The sequence below is a fragment of the Chiloscyllium plagiosum genome, chromosome 19 (assembly GCF_004010195.1).
Source record: "Chiloscyllium plagiosum isolate BGI_BamShark_2017 chromosome 19, ASM401019v2, whole genome shotgun sequence".
NCBI classification, from domain to species: Eukaryota; Metazoa; Chordata; class Chondrichthyes; order Orectolobiformes; family Hemiscylliidae; genus Chiloscyllium; species Chiloscyllium plagiosum.
In genome coordinates, this window is record NC_057728.1 from 54293700 (window position 1) to 54318034 (window position 24335).

The 24335-nt window shown below is 41.1% G+C and overlaps 1 protein-coding gene across 5 annotated transcripts in view; it reads left to right on the top strand.

Moving 5' to 3' along the window:
• Nucleotides 1-24335, top strand: part of LOC122559826 (POC1 centriolar protein homolog A-like) — a 120547-nt gene that overhangs the window by 56869 nt on the left and 39343 nt on the right. For 4 of the 5 annotated variants that reach the window (XM_043709917.1, XM_043709915.1, XM_043709913.1 and 1 more), the window contains one exon: nucleotides 2963-3049. The exons of the other annotated variant lie outside the window; for it this stretch is intronic. In XM_043709917.1, the coding sequence (XP_043565852.1) occupies nucleotides 2963-3049 (87 nt within the window). The remainder of the gene's footprint in view (nucleotides 1-2962; nucleotides 3050-24335) is intronic. 5 annotated transcript variants of the gene reach the window in all.

The window sequence follows — 24335 nt, forward strand, 5'->3', positions numbered from 1 at the left end:
AAGAGCGCCTCATCTTCCGCCTAGGAACCCTCCAACCACAAGGGATGAACTCAGATTTCTCCAGTTTCCTCATTTCCCCTCCCCCCACCTTGTCTCAGTCAAATCCCTCGAACTCAGCACCACCTTCCTAACCTGCAATCTTCTTCCTGACCTCTCCGCCCCTATCCCCATTCCGGCCTATCACCCTCACCTTGACCTCCTTCCACCTATCGCATTTCCAATGCCCCTCCCCCAAGTCCCCCCTCCCTATCTTTTATCTTAGCCTGCTGGACACACTTTCGTCATTCCTGAAGAAGGGCTCATGCCCGAAACGTCGATTCTCCTGCTCCTTGGATGCTGCCTGACCTGTGCTTTTCCAGCAACACATTTTCAGCACTATTAAACTCCCTCAGCCTCAGCTTCGGTGTGAGCTGTCTATGTTAACTTTTTTTAAACTCTGGATTTACTTCCTAAGCATCAATAGCAAAGATATGCCAAACACCTTCAAATTTTGGGCGGCACAGTAGCACAGTTGGGTGGCACGGTAGCACAGTGGTTAGCACTGCTGCTTCACAGCGCCAGAGACCCGGGTTCAATTCCCGCCTCAGGCGACTCTCTGTGTGGAGTTTGCACATTCTCCCCGTGTCTGCGTGGGTTTCCTCCGGGTGCTCCGGTTTCCTCCCACAATCCAAAAATGTGCAGGGGTTAGGTGAATTGGCCATGCTAAATTGCCCGTAGTGTTAGGTGAAGGGGTAAATGTCGGAGAATGGGTCTGGGTGGGTTACGCTTCGGCGGGTCGGTGTGGACTTGTTGGGCCGAAGGGCCTGTTTCCACACTGTAAGTAATCTAATCTAAAAAAAAAATTATCCTCATTCTCAAATAGAGTCTCAGCCACCTAATATTCTCTTTCATTAATGCCGTGACCTCTGGTGATGAACTTTGTTAGCCATTATTCTGGTCACTATGCATGATGGAAAAGTATTCTGAACCTATTCTGCAATTATTCCATCTCCTTTTAGCCTCAAGTGGACTTTCTATTGCCATAGGCAAGGTTGTAACCTTCACTCCTGAATCATTCCCAAAGGGTAAATCAACTCTGTCTGCAAATAATTACTTAAAATAAATATAGAATTCCTACAGTGTAGAAGCAGGCCATTAAGCCCATCAAGTCCACACCAACCCTCCAAAGAGCTTCCCATCCAGGCGCATTCCCCCACCCTATCCCTGTAACCCCACAATTACCATGGCCAATCCACCTAACCTGCACATCTTTGGACTGTGGGAGGAAACCGGAGCATCCAAAGGAAACCCACACAGATATGAGAAGAAGGTCAACTGCCTGTGTGGAGTTTGTACAAAGGGTAGAATGGAACCCAGGTCCCTGGTACTATGAGATAGCAGTGCTAATCACTGAGCCACCATGCTGCCCTTACTTAACTAATTCAATTACTACTAGACTGGACAAAAATTCACAATGCACACTTTGTACAAAGTGACATTAATACAAGACAGAAGGAGAAATAAATATTTTATATATGTATTTTTGTATAGTGTGAGCAAGGGTACAAGTTAGCAGGAAGAAAGTGAAATATAAAAACTTTGTAAAATAGAACAAGCTGTAAGAGTCCAGTTGAAGACAAAAAAGCAGGTTGATCCCATGAGGGCAGATCTCCTCACCTGTGTGATATTTGAAGAAAGGACATTCTGTAATACACCTTCAAATTTGCAAAGTTTTGGTAATGCCAAGAGAATAAAATTAATATTTCCATTTCAGCATATGAACTGGTTGTTGCTACTGTGCAGAGAATGTCTGCTTTCTTGAAATTCCAGGGAGTGTTTCAAGCCTAAATTGCAATTTGAGCCAATTAACTAATAAGAATTTTTAATTCTATCTCATAAATGTAATAATCACATTTTTAAAACCATTGGCTTTTGGGTCATTTGCTTGATTTTCAAATAGTAGGCTGCAAATGCAAGAATGAAACAAGTGGATTATCTAGAATTTGAGGAGGAATTGGACATTACATGGTAGTTTAACATCACGTCATAGATTATCAATTCTCAAACTGAGTTTATGTTGGATCATGTATTTACTTATATTGGTTACATTTGGAGTGAGACTGTGTTTAATGTTAAGTCTTCAAAAATGTGCAATTTAACGTGTCACAAGGGCGCATACCCTTCACCTACTACTTCAATTACTTAACCGTAGATAGTTGGTTCTACATGTTTTACTACCTTCGGTATGATCTAATTAAATCAAAACTGCAATTCTGATCTCTCTGCTATAGGAAAGATGTTATGAAACTTCAAAGGGTTCAGAAAAGATTTCCAAGGATGTTGCCAGAGTTAGAGGGTTTAAGCTAGAAGGAGAGGCAGAATAGGCTGGGGCAGCTTTCCCTGGAGTGATGGAGGCTGAGGGAGTGACTTTATAGAGATTTATTAAATCATGAGGGGCATGGATAGGGTAGATAGTGAAGGTCTTTTCCCTGGGGTGGGAGAGTGCAAAACTAGAGGGCATAGTTTTAAGGTTAGAGGGAGAAGATTTAAAAGAGATCTAAGGGGCAGCTTTTTCATGTAGAGAGTGGTGCATGTATGGAATGAGCTGCCAGAGGAAATGGTGGAGGCTGATATAATTACAGCATTTAAAAGGCATCTGGATGGGTATATGAATAGAAAGAGTTTAGAGGAATATGGACCGAATGCTGGCAAATGGAACTCAATTTCTCTAGAATATCTGGTCAAGTTGGACCGAAAAGTCTGCTTCCGTGCTGTCCAACTCTATGACTTTGTTTTGGCACACCACTGTCGTCTTTGTTTAAGGATTTAGTATCTAATTCTAAAGTTTGCTGCAAAAGTAAGTATATTATCAAACTTCATTTGGATTTATTCAATTTATTTGTTCCCTAAAAATTTTGATTTTCTGAAGCAGCCTATGTCATTGGGTTGATTTTCCCCATTTCTAATCTTTGTAACTATGTAGATAAATCCCAGGGGACACATAGTTGACATGCAATCATCTGATCCTCCAGTAGTGGACACTGGAATCGACTTTCTCTCTAAACACAAGGTGAGCTTGTCATATAATATGACTATTTCATATCTTAAAGGGAAAATAAATCAGGTTCAAATGTTGTTACTACTTATGAAAATTATGATTTGGAGGTGCTGTTGTTGGACTGGGGTGGACAAAGTTAAAAATCACACAACACCAGGTTATAGTCCAACAGGTTTATTTAGAAACACTGGCTTTTGAGGCATTGCCTCTTCAGGTGGTTGTGGGACATGATCATACGACAGAATTTATAGCAAAAGGGTTACAGTGTCATAGAGTTGTAATAATATATTAAACAACTTTAGGTAAAAATCTCATAACACCGGGTTATAGTTCTCAAACAAATTTAGATCAAGTCTTTCATCTTTTAGAATGATATATGGCGGTTTAGGTTCTTTAATATGTAAATCCCAGAATTACATTGTGCGATTTTCATTTCTCAATTTTCATTCTCCTCCTTTGCACCACTCCACCACCCCCAGACATCAACATAAAATACCATTTCTGAGCTATTCTCACTTCTGACGAATGGTCAGTAGACTCAAAAGCATTACTACTTTCTTTGTTCTTTCTACAAATGCTGCGGGAACTGCCAAGTTTCTCCAACACTTCATTTATGTGCACGCACTCGATGTCTGTTTCAACTTAACAAAACCGGTGGCAGATATTAAAAACCCAAAAAACTGCGGATGCTGTAAATCAGAAATAAAAACAGAAATTGCTGGAAAAGCTCAACAGGTCTGGCAGCATCTGTGAAGAGAAATGAGTTAACATTTTGGGTTGAGTGACCCTTCCTCAGAACTCAATCAGGTGACTGATATTTGCTGGTTCAATTCTCAGGGCTTTCCTATTTGAAATCTAAACGCAGCTTGGCAGATAAGTCAATCATCATTAAATATGGTCTTCTCTGTGACAACATCTTTGCTAATCAGAATCCACAAGCAAACCAATCAGTATTCTCCTCTCATGTAGTGTTAATGTTGACTTTCTCTCCATTGATTTTGAATTGACCTAATGAGCGCAGGCTGAAAAGCTTCAACAAAATGTCCTTTCTCAGCAATACACAATACTGTTAGGAAGAACTTGTTATCTATTGTAATACCACAACTTTCCCTGCAGAGGGCAATATTTGTGTCCATTTTGAAAACTACTTTGTGTATAGCTGGATTTGAGTACTTTTTTATTCACTCGTGGGACGTGAAGATCACCTTCATTTATTACCCATCCCTTGAGAAGGTAGTGGTGAGCTCCGTTCTTGAACTGCTGCAGTCCATGTGATGTAGGTCGATCTACAGTGCACTTAGGGATGGAATTCCAGCATTTTAACCCAGCAACAGTGATAGATTTCAAAGTCAGAAAGTGAATGGTTTGGAAGAGAACTTACAGACAGTGGTGATCCCAATACATGCTGCCCACGTCCTTCTAGATGTAAGTGGTTGTGGGTTTGAAAGGTACTGTCCAAGAATATCTGTGGCGCATCTTGTAAATAGTATACATTGCTGCTACTGAGTGTCAGTGATGGAGTAAATGGCTGCTTTATGGATGTGGTACCAATCAAGTGGGAGACTTTGCCCTGGATGATGTTAAGTCTCCTAAGTGTTGTTGGAGCTGCACTTTTCCAGATAAGTGGGGGGAGTATTCCGTCTCACTCCTGGATCGTGGTCAGGCTTTGGGCATTCGAGAGGTGAGTTACCTGCAGTATTTCTTAGCCTCTGACCTGCTCTTGTCGTGGGTAAGTCCATTTGAGGTCTAGTCAATGGTAACCCCCAGGATGTTGATAATTGGGAGCAAGGAGGGAGGGGATTCAGTGATTGTAACATCATTGAATCTTATGGGGTAATGATTATATTGTCTATCTCCTACTGCAGATGGCAATTTCCAGGCATATACAGTATGTGCTGCTGAGACTACGTTGTAATATTTCAGTTATACTGTAGATGGTGCTGTTGGACTGCAAACCACATTGATCCCAACACTACTTCAATGTGTCACACACAAATTTAAGTTTTGAAGTTGCAACTGCTCCTTGCTTAGCTTAATTTTCCTAACTTGGGCTAATATCTTAATGCCCAGCAGTTGATTTGCACTCCACATAATACTGCATGAATGTATAATTTCATTAGGTTTGCAATAAACAACAGCAGCAGGGCATGTGATTTATTATCCTGTCTCCATGTTTGGTAAACCTATTTAGAGCATTGTTATCATTGAGCAGGGTAATGAAAAAGCCAAGTGCAGAAATTGATACATAAATCAGACAAGTGTAAACATTTACTCAGAAAAGACAGAAGCATAAATATTCTGCCTTAACGATGTGTGGAAAGAAATTAGAAAAAAAAACAAAGAGAAATGGATTTTCAAGTGCTGCAAATGAAAATCTGCCTTTATTGGTGACAATTTTTCCAATGTACATTACACCATCACAACTGTGGTAGTATCCATTGCCAGTCATTATTTATATATTAGGTGAATCAATATTTTTGGCATTTAACCAATCCCTAGATGCTTGTCCTAACTTGGGTTTAATAATTGGACATAAACTATGGTGCATGGATGATGATGATGATGTCTGAGAACTAGGTTCAAATTCAGTATGTTAGCATAGAAGTTATGTGGGTAATGGGGATGGAGTATAATTGTAGGGAAGTCTTACTAAAATTATACAGATCTAGATCCATATTTTGCTCCCTTTACTGAAGGAAAGATATACTGGCTTTGTAAGCAATCCAGAGTAGGTTCACTAGATGGTTTCCAGGAATGGAGGGATTTTTCTCTTGAGTAGAGTTTAAGTAGTGTGTATACTCATTGGAGTTAAGAAGAATGAGAGGTGACCCACTGAAACATAAAATGTTTTGAGGTCTTGACAGGGTAGATATGAAGAGATTGTTTTCCCTTGACATCTACGACCAGAGGACATAATCTGAGAATAAAACGTCAACCATTTAAGACTGAGGAAGAATTTCTCCTCTGGTTTGTAAATCTGTAGAATCCTTTACTGCAAAGAGCTGGGTCTAAGTGTTTTTAAGGTAGCCAGATTTTCTTTTTAAATCAGTAAGGAAATTAAGGAGCTGAAGATTCAGATCAGCTATGATCTTATATCTATGATCTTTTGTACAACTCATCTGTGCCAACCAGACATCCCAATCTGACTAAGTCCAATTTGCCAGCAATTGACCCATATCCCTTATTCCTTGGATGCTGTCTGACCTGTGTTTTTCCAGCAACACATTCCCATCCCATATCCCTTTAAATCCTTCCTATTCATATACCCATCCAAGTGCATTTTATTTGTTGTAATTGTACCTGCCTCCACCACTTCCTATGGCAACTTGTTCCATACATGCACCACCATATGCATGAAAAAGTTACCCCCCAGTCCTTTTTAAATTTCTATTTCTCTCGCCCCCCCAAAACCTATGCCCTCTAGTTTTGGATTCCCCCACCCTAGGAAAAATACCTTGGCAATTTACCCTATCCATGCCTCTTGTGATTTTATAAATTTCAGGAAGGTCACTCCTCCACCTCTGACACTCAAGGGGGGGGAAATGTCCCAGCCCATTCAACTGGTCCCTATAACTCAAACCCATCAGCCTCGGCAACAGTTGAATGACAGCATATTCAGTAGCTGAACGCCCTATTTCTGTTCCTGCATTTTGTAATCTTATGGAAGTAGATGCTTTGAAAACCTGTACAAGTCTGAGGAAGAAAATTCTTTGAATGTGAATCCACAAGCCAAAGTTATTCATCCAAAAGGCAAAGCAGTTAATAATTGAGCGAAAGTGGGAAAAGTGTGAATGTGATATAAGGACTGCTGGTCCAAGAAATGGAAAGCGTTCCCAATCCTTTGTCAGAGTTGTTAACCATTTATTGTCGAAGGAAAAAGTAAAGAGTATTTAGCACCAAAATTAGTATATGACCTTGGAACTGATTCTCTGGAGCAAAACCTGTTTCATTCCACAGTACTGAGGTTGCTCACTTGAATGAGTAGAATAGGGGAAATTCATAAGTTTTTATTATCTGTAAACCTTGCAAAAATACCTTCAGTTCCTTTGTCAAGATTTGTTAAAGCAGATTACGAATAGAAGGCTTTTTTAGTATGCTTGCCTTTATTGGTCAGTGCAGTGAATATAGGAGTTAGGACTTCATGTTGCAGCTTTGCAGGAAATTGTTTAGGCCACTATTGGAATACTACATTCAATTCTGGTCACCCTGCTACAGGATTCATGCTGTGAAACTTGAAAGAGTTTGGAAAAGATTTACAAGGATGTTATCCAGGGTTGGAGGGATTAAGCGATAGGGAAAGGTGAATAAGGTGGGCTATTTTCCCTGGAGCTTTGGAGGCTGAGGGTGACCTTTTATAGAGGTTTACAAATCATGAGGGGTGTAGATAGGTTGAATAGCCAAGATCTTTTCCCCAGGGTAGCAGAGTCCAAAACCAGAGGGCATAGGTTTAAGGTGAGAGAGGAAAGATTTAAAAGGGACCTGAGGGACAACTTTTTCATCTGGAGGGTGGTGCGTGTATGCAATGAACTGCCAGAGGAAGTGGCGGAGGCTGGTACAATTACAACATTTAAAAGGCATCTGGATGGATACATACCTAGGAAGAGTTTGGAGGGATATGAGCCAAATGCAGGCAAATAGGACTAAGGTTAGGATATCTGGTCAGCATGAATGAATTGGACAGAAGGGTCTTTTTCCATGCTGTATGACTGAGACTTTGGGATGTGATCCCAAAACTGACCCCTATGGAACTCAACTAGTTGCCATTCTGCTATCCTGAAAATGACCCTTTTAAATCCAGTCAGCCAGTCCTCGATCCATGACAGTACCTTGCCCTAACACCATGGACTCTTATCTTATTTAGCAGCCTCCTGTGTGACAACTTGTCAAAGGCTTTCTGGAAATCGAAATCGATTGTGTCCACTAGCTTTCCTTTGTCTAACTTGTTGCCTCCTCAAAGAATTCGAACAGATTTGTCAGGTATGACGTCCCCTTAATAAGCTGTGCTGACTCAACCCTATTTTACCATGCACTTTTGAGTACTCTGCAATCTCATCCTTCATGATGGATTCTAAAATCTTACCAATGACAGAGATCAGGCTAATCCATCCATAATTTCCCATCTTCTGTGTACTTAAGCAAAGGTGTTACATTTTAGGAGCAAATTACTGTAGATACTGGAATCTGTACTGAAAACAAAAATGCTGGAAATCACAGCAGGTCAGGCAGCATCAATGAAGAGAGAGCAAGCTAATGTTTCGAGTCTAGATGATTTCATCAGAGCTGACGTGAAGTCAGTTCTGCTTGGGTACCTTCCCATGTAACAGTTACCCCTTCCACCTCTCTGCTCCTCATCCAAGGTCCTAAACCACCTTTCCAGGCTAAGCAGAGTTTCATCCTTCCCTTCAACCTGGTGTATTGCATTTGCTGCACACAATGTGACCTACTCTACATTGGAGAAACCAAACGCAGACTGGTTAACCACTTTGCTGAACACCTCTGGTCCGTGTGCAAGCAAGACCCTGACCTTCCAGTCATTTTAACACAGCGTCCTGCTCACATGTCCACTTGTCTGTCCTGGGCATTCTGTTATGGTCCAGTGAATCATAGCACAAACTGGAGGAACAATGTCTCATCTTCAAACTGGCACTTTACAACCTTCTGGACTTCAAATTGAATTCAGCATCTTCAGATTGTAAACCCACTATTCATTCCTTCTCTTTTAGCTTTACTTGTTACATTCTCTGTCAGCATGTCCTCTGAGCCCTCCCTCCAGTTCAGTGGGACTGTCTGTTCTTTAAAGTTTGGCAGTTAGACGCATTATTATTCTGCCTTTCTCACATTGCAATAACTTAATCTGCACAATCAACACCCTTTCTCCGTCAGCACTCCCACCCCACCCCACCCCACCTCACCCCAATCATTACATATGTGCTGCTTCCTCCACATTTCATGTCAGCTCTGAAGAATCATCTAGACTTGAAATGTTAGTTTGCTCTCTATCCATGGATGCTGCCTGACCCACTGTGATTTCCAGCAGTTTTTGTTTTCAGTCAAAGGTTTACATTGGCTATTAATGAGTCTTATGGGATCCTTCCTGATTCCAGTGATTCACAAAAGGTCACCACCAATGCCTCCACAATCTCCTTAACTGTTCACTTCAGAAACCTGGGGTGTAGTCCATCTGGTCCAGGTAATTTATTCCCCTTCAGACCTTCCAGCTTCCCCAATATCTTCTCCACTACATTCACCTCTGCCCCTGACTTTCTTGAAGTTCTGATATGCTGCTGGTATTTTCCACCATGAGGACTGATGCCAAGTACCTATTCAGTTCTTGTGCCTTTTCTTTATCATTTCTGCTTTTCCCACCTCACTTTCCAGTTATTCAATGTCCACTCTTGCCTCTCTTACCTTTTTATATATCTAATAAAATTCCAGCTATCACCTTTCCTCCCTTATTGTATTTTTTTAAGTAAGTCATCTGGCTTCCCACTAATCTTCACCACATTAAATGCATTTTCGTTTGTTTTTATGATGTCCTTCACTTGTCAGCCATTCTACCCTTGGTATGTTGTTTCTTCCTTGGCTTGACTTGCTGCTGTGTCTCCTGAGTTACCCCCCAAAACCCCTGCCATTGCTGCTTCACCGTCTTCCCTGTTAGCTCACTTTCCAATCAACTCTGGCCAGCTCCTCCCTCATGTCTGTCGTTACCTTTATTCAATGTAATAGTTACATCTATTCCAGCTTCTCCCTCTCAAACTCCACGGTGAATTTTATCACATTATGGTCACTGCCCCCGAGGGGTTCTTTTACCTTAAGCTCCTCATCCAGAATTGCCTGTTCCCTAGTGGGCTGTACTATAAACTGCTCCAAGAAAACACCTCACAGAATTCCACAAATTCCTTTTCTTGGGATCTGCTACCATCCTGATTTTCCCAGTCCAGCCATATATTGAAGTCCCCATGGTCATTGCAATAGCACCTTTCTTACATGTCTTTCTATCTCTTGATTTATTTTCTGCCCCACATTCTGACTACTTGTAGAGGGCCTATACATAACTTCCAACTTGGTCTTTTTCTCTTTAGTAGTTCCTTAACTCTACCCACACTGATTCTACACTTTCTGACTTTATTTTGTTTCCTGCGATTGACTTAATTTCATTTCTTACTAACAAGGAAACCCCACCCCCTTTGCCCATCTGTCTGTCTCCTTCCAGTAGGACTGTATTCTTGGATACTTAGTATCCAACCCTAACTCCCTTTGCAGCCACATCTGTGATGTCCACAACGTTGTACCCGCTGGTTTCAATCTGCAATGTAAGTTCACTTACCTTATTTCATGTACTCCGCGTAAATAGTTGGGGCTCATCTGCAATGTGAACCCGGGACCCATCATATGCTACAAATCCCAAAGCGAGAATTGCACCCATAGAACAATGAGGGAATGATGTGAGCATGAGTCAATGATGTAGCACAAGCCACTCGTTCACTGTCACGCTTTCTCAGAGAATTAAACTGGGGAACTTCAGATTGTTAAATGGCTGCACTGCCTGCTATACTAAGAAATCATTGTTTCTCTGCTAGCTGGAAAAGAACCGTCCAACATAATCCCTCTTGCCAACCTTTAGCCTATAGCGCTGTAGGTTACAGCATCTCTAGTGCACATGGAAGGGCTTTTTAAGTGAGATGGAAGATTTTTGATTCTACCGTCTTTTCTTGCAGGGAGTTTCATGTTCCCACACCATCCTGTATCTGAGAGTTTCTCATCAACTTCTCTGTAAACTGTCTGTCCATTATTTCACAGCTATCCGCCCAGGTTATTAAAGAATCCACTCGGCAAAAGTGAGTACTGCAGATGCTGGAGGTTAGAGTGGTGCTGGAAAAACACAGCAGGTCAGGCAGCATCCACGGAGCAGGAAAATTGACGTTTCAGGCAAAAGCCCTTCATCAGGAATGAATATTAAAGAATCCCAGTCTTTTACACAGTTTTTAAATTGTATATCTCACTTCCATCTCTTTTTAGTATCCTCTTTTCCAAAGGTAGTGTATCCAATATTTTTTTCTTATGAAGAAAATATAAATGCTTGTACTTATACAGTCATTTCACGATCACAGGATATCTCAAAGTGCTTTACAAAATGTTTTTTGAAGTGTTGTCATTATTGTAACGTAGGGAATGCAACAGCTAATTTGTACATTGCAAGCTCCCAGAAACAGCAAAATGATGTTGACCAGCTAAATATTCTCCAAGGCACCTACACCCTTGTTCTTTTTTTCCAAATTATGCTTGGAATATTTTACATCCACCCATAGATGGGGGCTGGGTTTAATGTCTCATCCATAAGGCAACACAGTGCAACATTCCCTCAGTAGATAATGGATGGTCAGCTTTGATTTTTGTGCTCAAGTCCTGGAATGGAATTTGAACCCGGAACTTTGTGATTTAGAGTTAGGAATAGGAATGCCATCAACTCAGCTACTGCTGACACATTAGCAGTGTCCTTCTAATTTTTTGTTTGTCCTTCCTGTAATGTGGGGATCAGAGCTATAATGTAATATTCTAGCTGTGGCCTAACTAGTGTCATACAGAATTCTGGCATAACCTCCTAACTCTTATAATCAGTGACTCATATGTTAAAGGAAAAAATTCTGTAAGGTTCCTTAAAAGTTTTATCTAATCTGACGACACACACTCTTAGAGCCTTTCATCCTCTGTTTCACATCTACTACATACTGAATTTCGTTGACTGACTTGCCTTCTCCAAATGCATTATTGCACATGCCTCTACATTAAGTTTGATTTTCTGCTAAATTGACCAGTGCATGGTTTATTGGCTCTTCCCCTGTCTATCCACTACACAAGATTTTGTATTGTTCAGAAAAGTCTTAATCATACCCTCTCTGTTTAAGTCTAAACCAGCAGTACACCACAAAAGCAAGGAGTCTAGTGCTGAGCCCTGCAGCACCCTAATGGTTGCAACCTTCCAGTGGCCTGAATGTCTTTCAGTCATTCCTCCTAACTACCACTGAACCAACTTAGTTTTCCCTTTGAGTCCATGAGTTTTCACTTCCTGACCATTCTCCCACAAATTGGTCATCTCCTACGTTTAACTGATAAATAGGTTTTGTTGGTTGAGGGGGGGAAACAATCATGAAACCTGAAGCAATCAGTAGCTGTAATACAATTTGTGGAGCTGCACAAAGTCTCCTGGTCTCATTAAGATAAAAATAAATTTGGGGTAGTTTAAGCTCAGGCTTTTCAACATTTCCAAAACTTAAGTGATCATATTTTCAAATGTGGGACATCTAAGTCTCTGATTTCACCACATGCTGCATAATATATTGTACTTGAAAAGCATTGAACACTACCTGGGTCATTGCGAACTTTATTCACTGGTGTGAATGAACTTCACGTGAATGTGAAGTACTGTATTGAAATTGAAAGTTTTAAAATAGTTTTCTACCAGCACTGGTCTAATTAATCTCTCAAAGCCAGCTTTTGCTCTGCCAACATTTCACTTCTCAGAATGAATGGAAATTAGCATGCTAAAAGCTGATTGTGTAACTGCTCTCTGCTTGATTCTGAAATACTGACAATCATTAGACCCAGCGATTTAACACGTGCTTGTTGCATCCTGATCCAATTAACAAAAGACAAGTGCAACGGTCCTCTTGTCCTGCCCTTATTTAGATTCCATATGACCATGGGGTCAGCACAGTGGCTCAGTGGTTAGCACTGCTGCCTCAGTGTCAGGGACCCAGGTTTGGTTCCAGCCTTGGGCAACTGTCTGTGTTGTGTTTGCACATTCTCCCTGTGTCTGCATGGGTTTCTCCAGGTGCTCTACTTTCCTCCCACAATCCAAAAGTTTGCAGTTTGGGCAATTTGGCATGGCCAATTCACCTATAGTGTTCAGGGATGTGTAGGTCAGGTGCAAATGTAGAGTAGAAAGTGAGGTCTGCAGATGCTGGAGATCAGAGCTGAAAATGTGTTGCTGGAAAAGCGCAGCAGGTCAGGCAGCATCCAGGGAACAGGAGAATCGACGTTTCGGGCATAAGCCCTTCTTCAGGAATCATTCCTGAAGAAGGGCTTATGCCCGAAACGTCGATTCTCCTGTTCCCTGGATGCTGCCTGACCTGCTGCGCTTTTCCAGCAACACATTTTCAGCAAATGTAGAGTAATAGGGTAGAGGAATGAGCCTGGGTGGGTACTCTTCGGAGGGTCGGTGTTGTTGCGTCAAATGGCCTGTTTCCACACTGTAGGGATTCTATGATTCAGAGGTTCTCTACCTTGATCAGACACCTGTCAAAGCTCTTACCTAAGTGAACCAAAGAACACTATCCCACAGAAAAGAGAATCGAATGTTGCAAGACACTGTAGAACAAAAATAGTCTGTTTTTTCCACCATAAACTTCCATAATTCTGTTTTGTATGGCTGGTGCCTTATTTTCATAATGGATTATGCAGTTGGGTGACAAGTGAACCCATTTCAAAAGATAGTCTACTATATGGGCAAGTTGGACTAATGAACAGAGTGGCTACTCTTCAAAATCTATATCTGACTCCACGATTTGTCCTTCCAACCATAAATAAAAAGTTTTGTTCTGAAAGATGTCTCCAGCAAGGGACTATACAGCTTGGATCACAGTTAAAGCATGTACTGCAAGGAAGGCATTCCTGTAGGTCAGGCATAATCTGTGACTGTCCAACAGTTGTCTGGAAGGAAGAGTTCGGTGGAGCTAACCCCATCTTGTAAATTGATAAGTTTGCAACCATATATTTATTTTTACAGGCATCTTGTACACCTCGGTTCTGGTAGTTGGAAGAACATCTGTCATAATCTTTAATTCATGCTTGGAGATCAGTCAGCTCTACCTCCTCTAGTGGAATGATGCAAATTTAAAAGACAAGTGAAAGGAACAGAATTAGTGTTGGGGCAGATGACTAATTAAATAATTCAACACTTTGAGTCCACTTCCAGCAAAGAGTTTATTGAAGTTACACTGATGGGAAGAAATCTCCGGGGTTCCAGAAGTTTCTTCCCTGAACAGAAGAAAGACAAACTTTTCATCTGTTTTCAGCCATCTTTGACTATTATAAATCAATCGTATTACTAATTGGTCACCTATATAGCCAATCAAGTTAATCATGTGACTGCATGATCTGTGATAGGCAAACTTATGAAGCACCCTCAGTCTTCCATGATTTCATGATGTTTACCAGACAGCCTTATCTCTATCCTTGGGGTTTCACAGTGCATCTTATTCAGCCACGTTCTAATACTGCTAACTTCTGCTTCTGTAATTCAATTCTCCCAGCGAACAGTGTGAGGGCCTTTCCTTACTGTTTCAAGCTGTCTGTCTAAAGTTATTGAATTAAGTCCCTGACTGTTTACTGTATTTTAAAAGATTATATGTGTTTATGTATATTCCAAATCAGTACTATGATGATCTGGGAATCTTAACAGACCCTTTTATCCTGTGATGCATCTCATTATTTAAATCAGCTATGGAATTCTTCTATCAGCACACTCAAGGTGTCTTTATCCACCTGTTTCTGTATAAAGAATTGCAGCTGTATGTTTGCAACAGCATCCTTTGTGTAATCATTGTAAGACCGTTTGTGTGCTATTGTAATCTTGTTACCTTGGATGTATTCTGTTTACAAATATTACTTTACTATTACACGAAACAAGCTCCTGCTTCAGCTAAAAAATATCTTCTCCGCTATTTATTTTAACTAAAACTTGCAGCCAGCCATTTTCATGTCACCTTCAGCAGGGAATCCCCAATAATTGAGAATCAAGCTAGTTATTTGTAAACATTCTTTTGTCTCATCGAGTCATAAGGCAAAAGTAAGGACTGCAGATGCTGGAAACCAGGGGTTAGATCAGAGTGGTGCTGGAAAAGCACAGCAGGTCAGGTAGCATCAGTGGAGCAGAAAAATCGACGTTTCGGGCAAAAGCCCTTTAGTTACACCTGATGAAGGGCTTTTGCCCAATATGTCGATTTTCCTGCTCCTCTGATGCTGCCTGACCTGCTGTGCTTTTCCGGCATTACTCTGATCTAAACTCATCAAGTCATATAGCAAGGAAACAAACTTTTCAGTCCAACTCGTCCATGCCAAACCAGGTTTTCCAAACTGAACGAGTCCCACTTGTCTATTTGGCTCATACCTTTCTAAAAGTTTTCTCTTCAATGTACCTAGCCAAATGTTTGTTTAAATGTTGTAACTGTACCTGCATCTACTACTTCCTCTGGCAGTTCATTCCACATACGAACCACCCTTTGTGGGGAAAAAAAGTTGCCCCTCCAGTCCGTTTTAAGTCTTTCTCCCTTCAGCTAAAAATGTGCCCCCTAGTTTAGAATTCCTCTACTCTAGGGAAAAGACCTTTGCTATTCACCTTACCTGTGCCCTCATGACCTTATGAAGCTCTATAAGGTAACCCCTCAACCATCTACGCTCCAGTGAAATATCCAGTCTCTCTTTATAATTCAAACCCTCCAGTTCTGGCAACATCCTAGTAAATCTTTTCTGAGACCTGTCCAATTTAATAATATCTTTCCCACGGCAGGGTGACCAGACCTGTACACAGTACTCCAAAAGAGCCCTCGCCAACGTTCTGTACAACCTCAACACCAGTCCAAACTTCTATACTTAGTGGTCTGAGCAGTGAAGCAAGTGTGCTGAGCACCTTCTTAACCACCCTGGCTACCTGTGACGCAGCTTTTAAAGAACTACGTACCTGAATCTCTAGGTCTGTCTGTTTGACAACACTCCCCAGGGCCATACCATTAACTGTCGAAGAACTGCTCTTGTTCATTTTACCAAAATGCATTACCTCACATTTATCCAAGTTAAACTCCATCTGCACTCCTCAGGCCATTGCCCCAATTGATCAAGATCCCTCTGTAATCTTAGATAACGTTTTTCACTGTAGACTATGCCACCAATTTTGGGGTTGTTGACTTACTCGCCAAGCTGGTAAGTTTGTTCGCAGACATTTCGTCAGTGTTCTACAAACATCATCAGTGCGCCTTTGAAGTGTTTGCGTTCTATCAAGCTTGCAATTTGTGTGTCTGGGTCTGCTGGTGTCATTTCCAGTTTTGTTTCTCGTTCTGTTTCTTAGTGATTGGTATACGGAGTCCAACTCTACATGTTTGTTCATGGAATTCCAGGCTGAGTGCCAGGCTTCCAGGAATTTCCATGCATGTCTCTGTTTGGCTTGTCTTAAAATGGATATCCAGATCCAGTCCCAGTCAAATTGGGGTCCTTCATTGTCCATGTATATGAATACAAGTGATAGCTAGTCATGTCTCTTGGCAGCTAATTGGTGTTCATGTACTTGAATACTCTGAGCAATTTTGATGTCATCTGCAAACTTACTCACCTACCTCCTGAATTCTCATCCAGATAATTTATATAAACGTAAAGCAACTGTGAACCCAGCACCAATTTCTGCAGAACACAAGTCAAAGGTCTCCTGTTCAAAAAACAACCTTCCACCACTACCCCCTCCCCCCCGTCCCCCCCCCCCATCCCGTCCTGTCTCCTATTGCCAAGCCAATTTTGTATCCAATTGGTAAGCTATCCCTGAATCCCATGTGATCTAACTTTACTAATCAGTCTACCATGTCAAAGGCATTACTGAAATCCATGTCGTCACAGTCTCCCGTTCTGCCCTCAATTGTGGCTTGCATCTTCATGGATCATCTTGACTGACTATTCTGGTTGGAGGAGAAAGTGAGGTCTGCAGATGCTGGAGATCAGAGATGGAAATGTGTTGCTGGAAAAGCGCAGCAGGTCAGGCAGCATCTAGGGAACAGGAGAATCGACGTTTCTGGTTGGAGTACATGGGTATTCCTGGCTAGATTGCCCATTCCTAATTGCCAGGCAAGCAGTTAAGAATCAAGTACATTGCAGTCACATGTAGGCCAAACTGGGTAAGGATGGTTCTTTTCCTTTCCTACAAGGTATTAATGAACTAGATGGACGAAGGAGAAGATGCCAAAGTAAACATAGTCTCTTAAGGACTGGGGAAATAATAATAAGAAAATGAAAGAGGAGCTGAATAAATACATTGCATTGGTCTTCTCAATTGAGGATGCTAATATCGTTCCAAAAATATTAAATAATCAATTCCAAACTGGTTTGGGAAGTAAACACAACAACTATTGCTCAAGGGAAAAATCCTATGGAAACAAATAGGGTTGAAAAACCAACAAATCCTCTGAACGTGATGAGTTGCATCCTAGATTTTGAGGAAGTAGCTGCAGAAATAGTGTATGCACTGATAGTAATTGTCCAAGAATCCTTAGATTCTAGAAAATGTCCTGGAGGTTTGGAACACTGCCAATGTAACATCAAATTATTAAAAAGGGAGGGAAACAAAAACAGGTAACTATAGGTCAGTTATTTTTAACATTTGTCATTGGGAAAATCTTAATAAGGGGTGCAATAGAAATGCGTCATATAATCAGAGTCAACATGGTTGCCAGAAGGAGAAACTCCTGCTGACAAAGGTATTCAAATTTGTTGAGCGAACAACAAGGATAGATAAAAAGAATGCATGTCTGGCATAAGTGCCTTGGAGGTTGCCCAACTAAACCTTCAAAGTGACTGTGATAGCAGGTGCCCATGACCTGTAATGCAGTTTGGTCATATGCAACATGGAGGTCCTTCGGAGCAATGATGAGCTGATTTCGCCAGGTCCTCACTGGTTTCTGTGTAAAGTTTTCTCAACATCTAGTGTGTTTAGTAAGATATAACTGTTAATTTACACTAATTATCAGGAATCTTACATAGTAAGATCGGAAGCTGAATGTTAATGAGGTGGGATGGCCATTAACGAGGTGCATCATAACGGGCATTTCCAGACTTCTCGTACAATTCTGCTGCAAATCCTACCATCGCCAGCATCACATGAGCCCTTACAAGATTTTGCCCATAGTCCAGCTGTTATGATGGGATTTGAGCCTGTCCCCCCAGAGCATTAGCCTGTGTCTTTAGACCTGTAACCTTACCACTATCCCCACTATAACATAAAAATATGGGAACAGTTAAAGCTGAATCTTGGAAGCCATTGAAAGCTAGCACATTGCTGAAACAAAATGAAATAAATGTAAGTCAGTATTGAAGTTGCTCACAAATCCAATGGCTTTCGTAATTCTTACCTGAAATATTCTTTCATTAAACTTAATGCATTTATTATGGGAGGAAATGTAGTTTATTTAGGAAACTTCCAGTATACAATTATTTTAGATTAAAATGTTAGCTCAAATACTATTAATGCTGGGATTGTTGAACAATTAGCATTCTCATTAAGGAGAACAGATTGTGTGTCGAAACATCAGAACTTTCTTTTGCCAAGTGGAAATAAGATAATGCTGTACATAATATGTTAAATACTGTGCTTCCTGTAAGGACTCCAAGCAGTTGCAACAGTTTCTGTTTCCATTGCATTCCATCTGACAATACCATGATGTGTAAAATATCTCTCTTCATTTGGTGACCCACCACCACTGCAGGTGGCTTCGCTGTCATCATCTATGATTTCCACAACTCTAAATGAACCAGCCTCTAAACTCCTCCTGTTGAAAGTAACAGTTCACTACATGACAGCTAGCACATGTTCCCGCCACTGCATTGCTAGATTTTCTTATCCCTGCATCATTACATCTGAGAATATGTGCATTCAGTGCGCCCAAAGTGCCAAACAATCCTCCTTTGCATGAAATTTGCAGATGTGTTAAACCTGCTGTCCACTGCAGGGTGTCCTTTGCATTTGGAATACCAAAGATTGATGAGATGACCACTTTGTCAAACATCCTGAAGCTTTCTGTCACTTGACATTTCAGACCTCTAGCCCGCTCCAACTCAGACCTCTGTTCTTAAACTTATGCACTGTTTTAGTTCAGCTTAACACAATCTCAGAGAACAGCAGTTTTCCATTTGTTTAGGTACTTTGCTCCCCTGTGATCCTGTTGATTTTAATAATTTAGACTTCAGTTATAGTTTTTCTTCAGGATATGCTTGCATTGTTGATAGCGTACTTGTATTTTCAAGGAGTGTTGCCTGTTGGAGGTGGCATAGTTGGCACTGTAGTACTCAACACCTATGAAGTGTATCTATTTGTTCTCTGGGGCTAGGATCCTGTACCTTTGCAAAATTCCCTGTTCCCATTTTCACTTGTCTTGCCTCGCAAAAGACACACATCCCACCCTAACCGCTGCAACATTACTGGTACATTCTGTGCCTCATTATTCATGTTTAATGTAACAATGCATTTATGCATTCTAAGGATCATTTTACATTCAACTATTTTCTTTCTCCCCCTCTATCTATTGTAGTGTTCCTCTCATTTCTTCCAGTTTTGGTAAAGGGTCTAGACTGGAAATCTAAATTTGCCTATTCCTCAGCAAGTTGCTAATTGATGTGCTGAATTTTTCCCATTTCTATTTCAAAATTCGTTTTTGTGCTTTTTATGTTTCTTTAATCAATGATCTCTGAAAAGTCATTCTTTTAAAATACCTAGTCAAAATGTCAGAGGCTCCAATACTGCAGCTTGTTTGGGAGTGTTTTTGTTGTGTGGAAAATATAGGGACAGCTAAAGTTTCAAGAATTATTTCTGTTCCTTCGTTTCCTGTGTTACTGGTCACCCTTGACCTCACTGCTGTGAAAGCACAAATAGCCCTCGTTGGTATCTATAATAGCAACTTGTTCCATGTGCAGATACAGAGTCAGTGTCACTGTTTCACATAATTGAAAAGGAAACATTCAAAGAATGTTCAACAAGCCATCAGCCACATAGTCTGTAGCAACTGTTCCTTCCTCTCTTCCTGTTTAAAAGTAACTTCCTTCAGGGAGAAATGCACCTCAAGGTATGTAACTGCAGAAGTTCCACAGGAAATGGTATCTCTGTGGTGCTGACAGCTAGTGTTTTTGTCACTTGGCTTGCCAGGCAGTAATGAGCTTCCTGCTGACATAAAAGATGATTTACTGATCTAAATGCCATTTCCGTGAGAAGTTTGTTATAGTTTTCCAGAGGCTACTAAAGTTAGCATCGCACAGTTGTCCAGCACATCAGTTACCAAACTGAGACTTATATTTTAAGTGCAATTAGATTTATAAAGATAGAAGTACATTCTTGGTGTTCCTTAGTAAGGCTATCTTGATATTGCTTGTAATAAATATGACAGTTACTGAATAATGAATACCCTAGTGAAAGGTTATATTATTTTCAGTGAATCTGCACTGCAGTATTAAATGCCATGGAACAGTAGGTTTGTGGTTCGATGTATTATATCATTTGTATGAATGGTAAAAATGATTTGTAGTATCTTAAATCTTGTGCTGATGTCAGGCAGATGTTTTAAAGTGAGCATTCTGGCGTGTTTATTGGTTGGATAAACCTGATTAGAAAGCTAGATTTTGCATTTTTATCCTTTTAGTCTTCAGATCATAGCTGCTTCCTACACAACCACTGCACTACAATATAAAACTATAGTGGCAATTTTCTTACATTTCGTGACAATATGACTCTTAAACTCCCCAGCTGATAAAGCCATTATTTTGTTGGAAATATTTAAATGAGTGGTTGCAGGAATCTTAGAAAGAAGAGCAGGCGTTGATTCCATGGCTTGTAAAGCCCAGTCCACCATTCAACATGATCATGGCTGATCATTGGCCTCAAATCCACCTCTCTTTCCTACTCCCCCACTGCCACAACTTATTAGTTATGAATGTTGAACTCTGTCTTTGCAGTGAAGTTGATTTTGTTTTACTGAAAATGCATTTAACTGTATTTGGGTTGAGACTGGACAATCACAGAATTGTTACTGTGCAGAAGTAGGCCATTCAGCCCATGTTTGCACAGCTGTCCTAATGAACATGGTGACAGTGCCATCTCCCTGCCCATTCACCAAAACAGTGCACAATACTTCTATTTAAATAATCTAAAGCCCTGTTGAATGCCTCAAATGTATCTGCCTCCAGCAAACTTTTAGGCAAGTCAATGGAAGTCTGGAAACACTATTTCAACAAGGACAAGATGCATTAGGTTGCTACTACTTTAATTCCTTACTGCTCCTCAGATGCTGCCTGAACTGCTGTGCTTTTCCAGCACCACTCTAATCTAGAATCTGGTTTCCAGCATCTGCAGTCCTTACCTTGTTGATTGTAAAAGTATTTTTGAATACTTTTAATGATAGTATAATACATTGCAGCTATATCATTTAAGAAATAGTTTGTTCAATATAATTAGTTCTCAATCTAGGCTTTGTCACCAGTTTTAATCTCATGCTACATTTGATGGACAAATGAGTCGAGACTCCTAATTTGAAATGAGTCCCTGGCATAGTTGCAAGGTTTAAGATGCTACAAATAGTTCACTATTCAAATGAAAGTGTCATGGTTTAGATTTTAAACCTACTTTTCTTTCCACAAAAAAAAGTTTGATTATATTTTGTGATACATATTCAGGAATATAAAATCTAGGAAAGGTTCCACCTCACCACCACCACCCCCCCCCCCCCCCCCGCGCCATGGAAGATAAAAGTGAGATTCACAGACTATTTCTGACCACATGGGCCTGGTGATGAATTAATAAAGTACAAATTTTAAAATCTTATATGGTCTTAATGTGAGAGAAGTGCAGCTAAGTATAAAAGCTGCATGCAGCAACTTTTAGGGGCAATTGCAAAATATCTATTCATTTCTTAAATGTCCACTCAAAGTATACTTCCCCTTGTTATTTTGATCTCCTGTTGGCTAGTTAAGTAGTTCTGCAATTTATGAACATGCAAGCACATTATCCTTCCTGTTCAGTTATTTATAGTGTCACTTTTGAGAGTATTTCCTGTTGCAGTATTTCTCATCTTTGACATCCTTTATTTCTCACTGAAGGCAGTGTCTTTATCTTACCTTTTAAGTGTGATTATATTTTGAGTTAGTCATTCTCTTTAAGGAGGTTACTAGGACTTGACTAAATCTAGAAATGTATTTGTTCCCTCAAGTGAAGAGGGTATGGTACTAATTTATTTGCATGGTTCCTTTTAGAATATGAGCAAACAAAAACAGAAATTGCTGGAGAAAGTCCGGTCTGGCAGCACCTGTGGGAAGAAAGCAGAGTTAAAGTTTTGAGATAAGACCGTTCCTGAACAGTCACCAGACTCTGTCTCTGGACTGTCCTCTGTTCTTTGAGTTGCTCAGGGTAGTGTCCTAGGCCCAACTGCTGCATCAATGACCCCACCTCTCCATCATAAGGTCAGAAGTGGGGGATGTTTGCTGATGATTGCATAATATTCAGCACCATTCATGGCTCCTCAGATACTGAAAATTAGATTCCCTACAGTGTGGAAACAGGCCCTTTGGCCCAACAAATTCACACCGACCCTCCAAAGAGCAACCCACCCAGACTCATTCCCCTACGTTTACCTGACTAATGCACCTAACGGGCAATTTAGCATGGCCAATTCACCTAACCTGCATATCTTTGGACTGTGGAAGGAAACTGGAACACCAGGAGGAAACCCACGCAAACATGGGGAGAATGTGCAAATTCCACAGACAGTTCCCCAAAGTGGGTATTGAACCCGAGTCCCTGGCACTGTGAGGCAACAGTGCTAACCACTGAGCCACAGTGCCGTGAAGCTGACCATGTTTAAATGCAATGAGGTCTGTACAATTTCTAGGCTCGAGCTGATAAGTGGCAAGTAATGTTCAAACCACACAAATGCCAGATAATGACCATTCCTACTAAGAGACAATCTAACCATCACCTCACGACATTGAATGATGTTAACGTCACTGAATCCCCCACTATCAAGATCCTTGGGGGTTACCATTGACCAGAAACTCAACTGGACTCACCACATAAACGCAGTGGCTACAAGAACAGGTCAGAGGTTAGAAATAATGGAGCAAGTAGCTCACCACCTGACTCCCCAAAGACTGTCCATCATCTACAAGGCACAAGTCAGGAGTGTGATGAAATACTCCCCACTTGCTTTGATGGGTGCAGTTCCAACAATATTGAAGAAGCTTGACACCATCCAGGACAAAGCGGCTCAGTTGATTATCGCACCGCATCCACAAGCATCTACTCCCTCCATCACCAATGCTTAGTACAGCAGTGTGCACTGTCTACAAGATTCATTGTAGAAATTCACCAAAGATTCTTAGACAACACCTTACAAACCAATAACCACCACCATCCAGAAGGACAAGGGCAGCAGACACATGGGAACACCACCTGCAAGCTGACTTCCAAGCGAATCACTGCTTGGAAATATATCGGCATTCCTTCACTGTCATTGGGTCAAACTCCTGGAATTCCCTCCACAATGACATTGTGGATCAACTTGTAATATATTGACTGCAGCAGATTAACTGTGCAAATCACTACCATATCCTCAAAGGTAACTAGGGACCAGTAATGATTGCTGGCCAGCCAGTGACACCCGGATCCAGCGAGTGAATTTTTAAAAAAGGCCTGGCCATGCCATTCTAAACCTCTGAAACACATTGCCAACTTACTAAGAAATAACAGTACTTTTATTAATAAAACAAACATGTATTTATAGATGCACTCCACCTCTATCACCTAGAAGAAAAAGATCAGCAGGTTCTTGGGGGCACCACTGTCTGCATTTTCCTCTCTAAGTTGCACACCATCCTGACTTAGACATATATCACTATTCCTTCACTGCCATTGGATCACAATTGTAGGATTCTTGGCTAGCAGCATTTGCTATGTACCCTCAACCAAAGGACTCAGTAGTTCAAGAAGCCAGCTCACCACCACTTTCTCCAGGGCAGTCAGGGGTGGGCAATGCTAACTTACCTGGCAATGCCCACATTCCCATGAACAAATAACAAAGAAGATGCAGAAGCGGAGTTGGTCTTGGCTCAGTGGTGACATTAAAGTCCCCTGAGGCAGTACTTTGATCCCATTCAGCCTTTACCAGACAGCAAAGAGGCATTCCAGTTTCTGAATACTGGGCTGACACCTAGTGGGGTGTGGTGCTGGAAGAGCACAGCAATTCAGGCAGCATCTGAGGACAGGCAAAATCGACGTTTCAGGCAAAAGCCCTTCATCAGGAATAAAGGCAGAGAGCCTGAAGCATGGAGAGAGTAGCATAGAGTACAATAGGGGAGGAGATGAAGGTGATAGGTCAGGGAAGAGAGGGTGGAGTGGATAGGTGGAAAAGAAGCTGGGCAGGTCGGACAAGTCCGGACAAGTCAAGGGGACAGTGTTGCTGGAGGTTAGAAACTAGGATGAGGTGGGGGAAGGGGAAATGAGGAA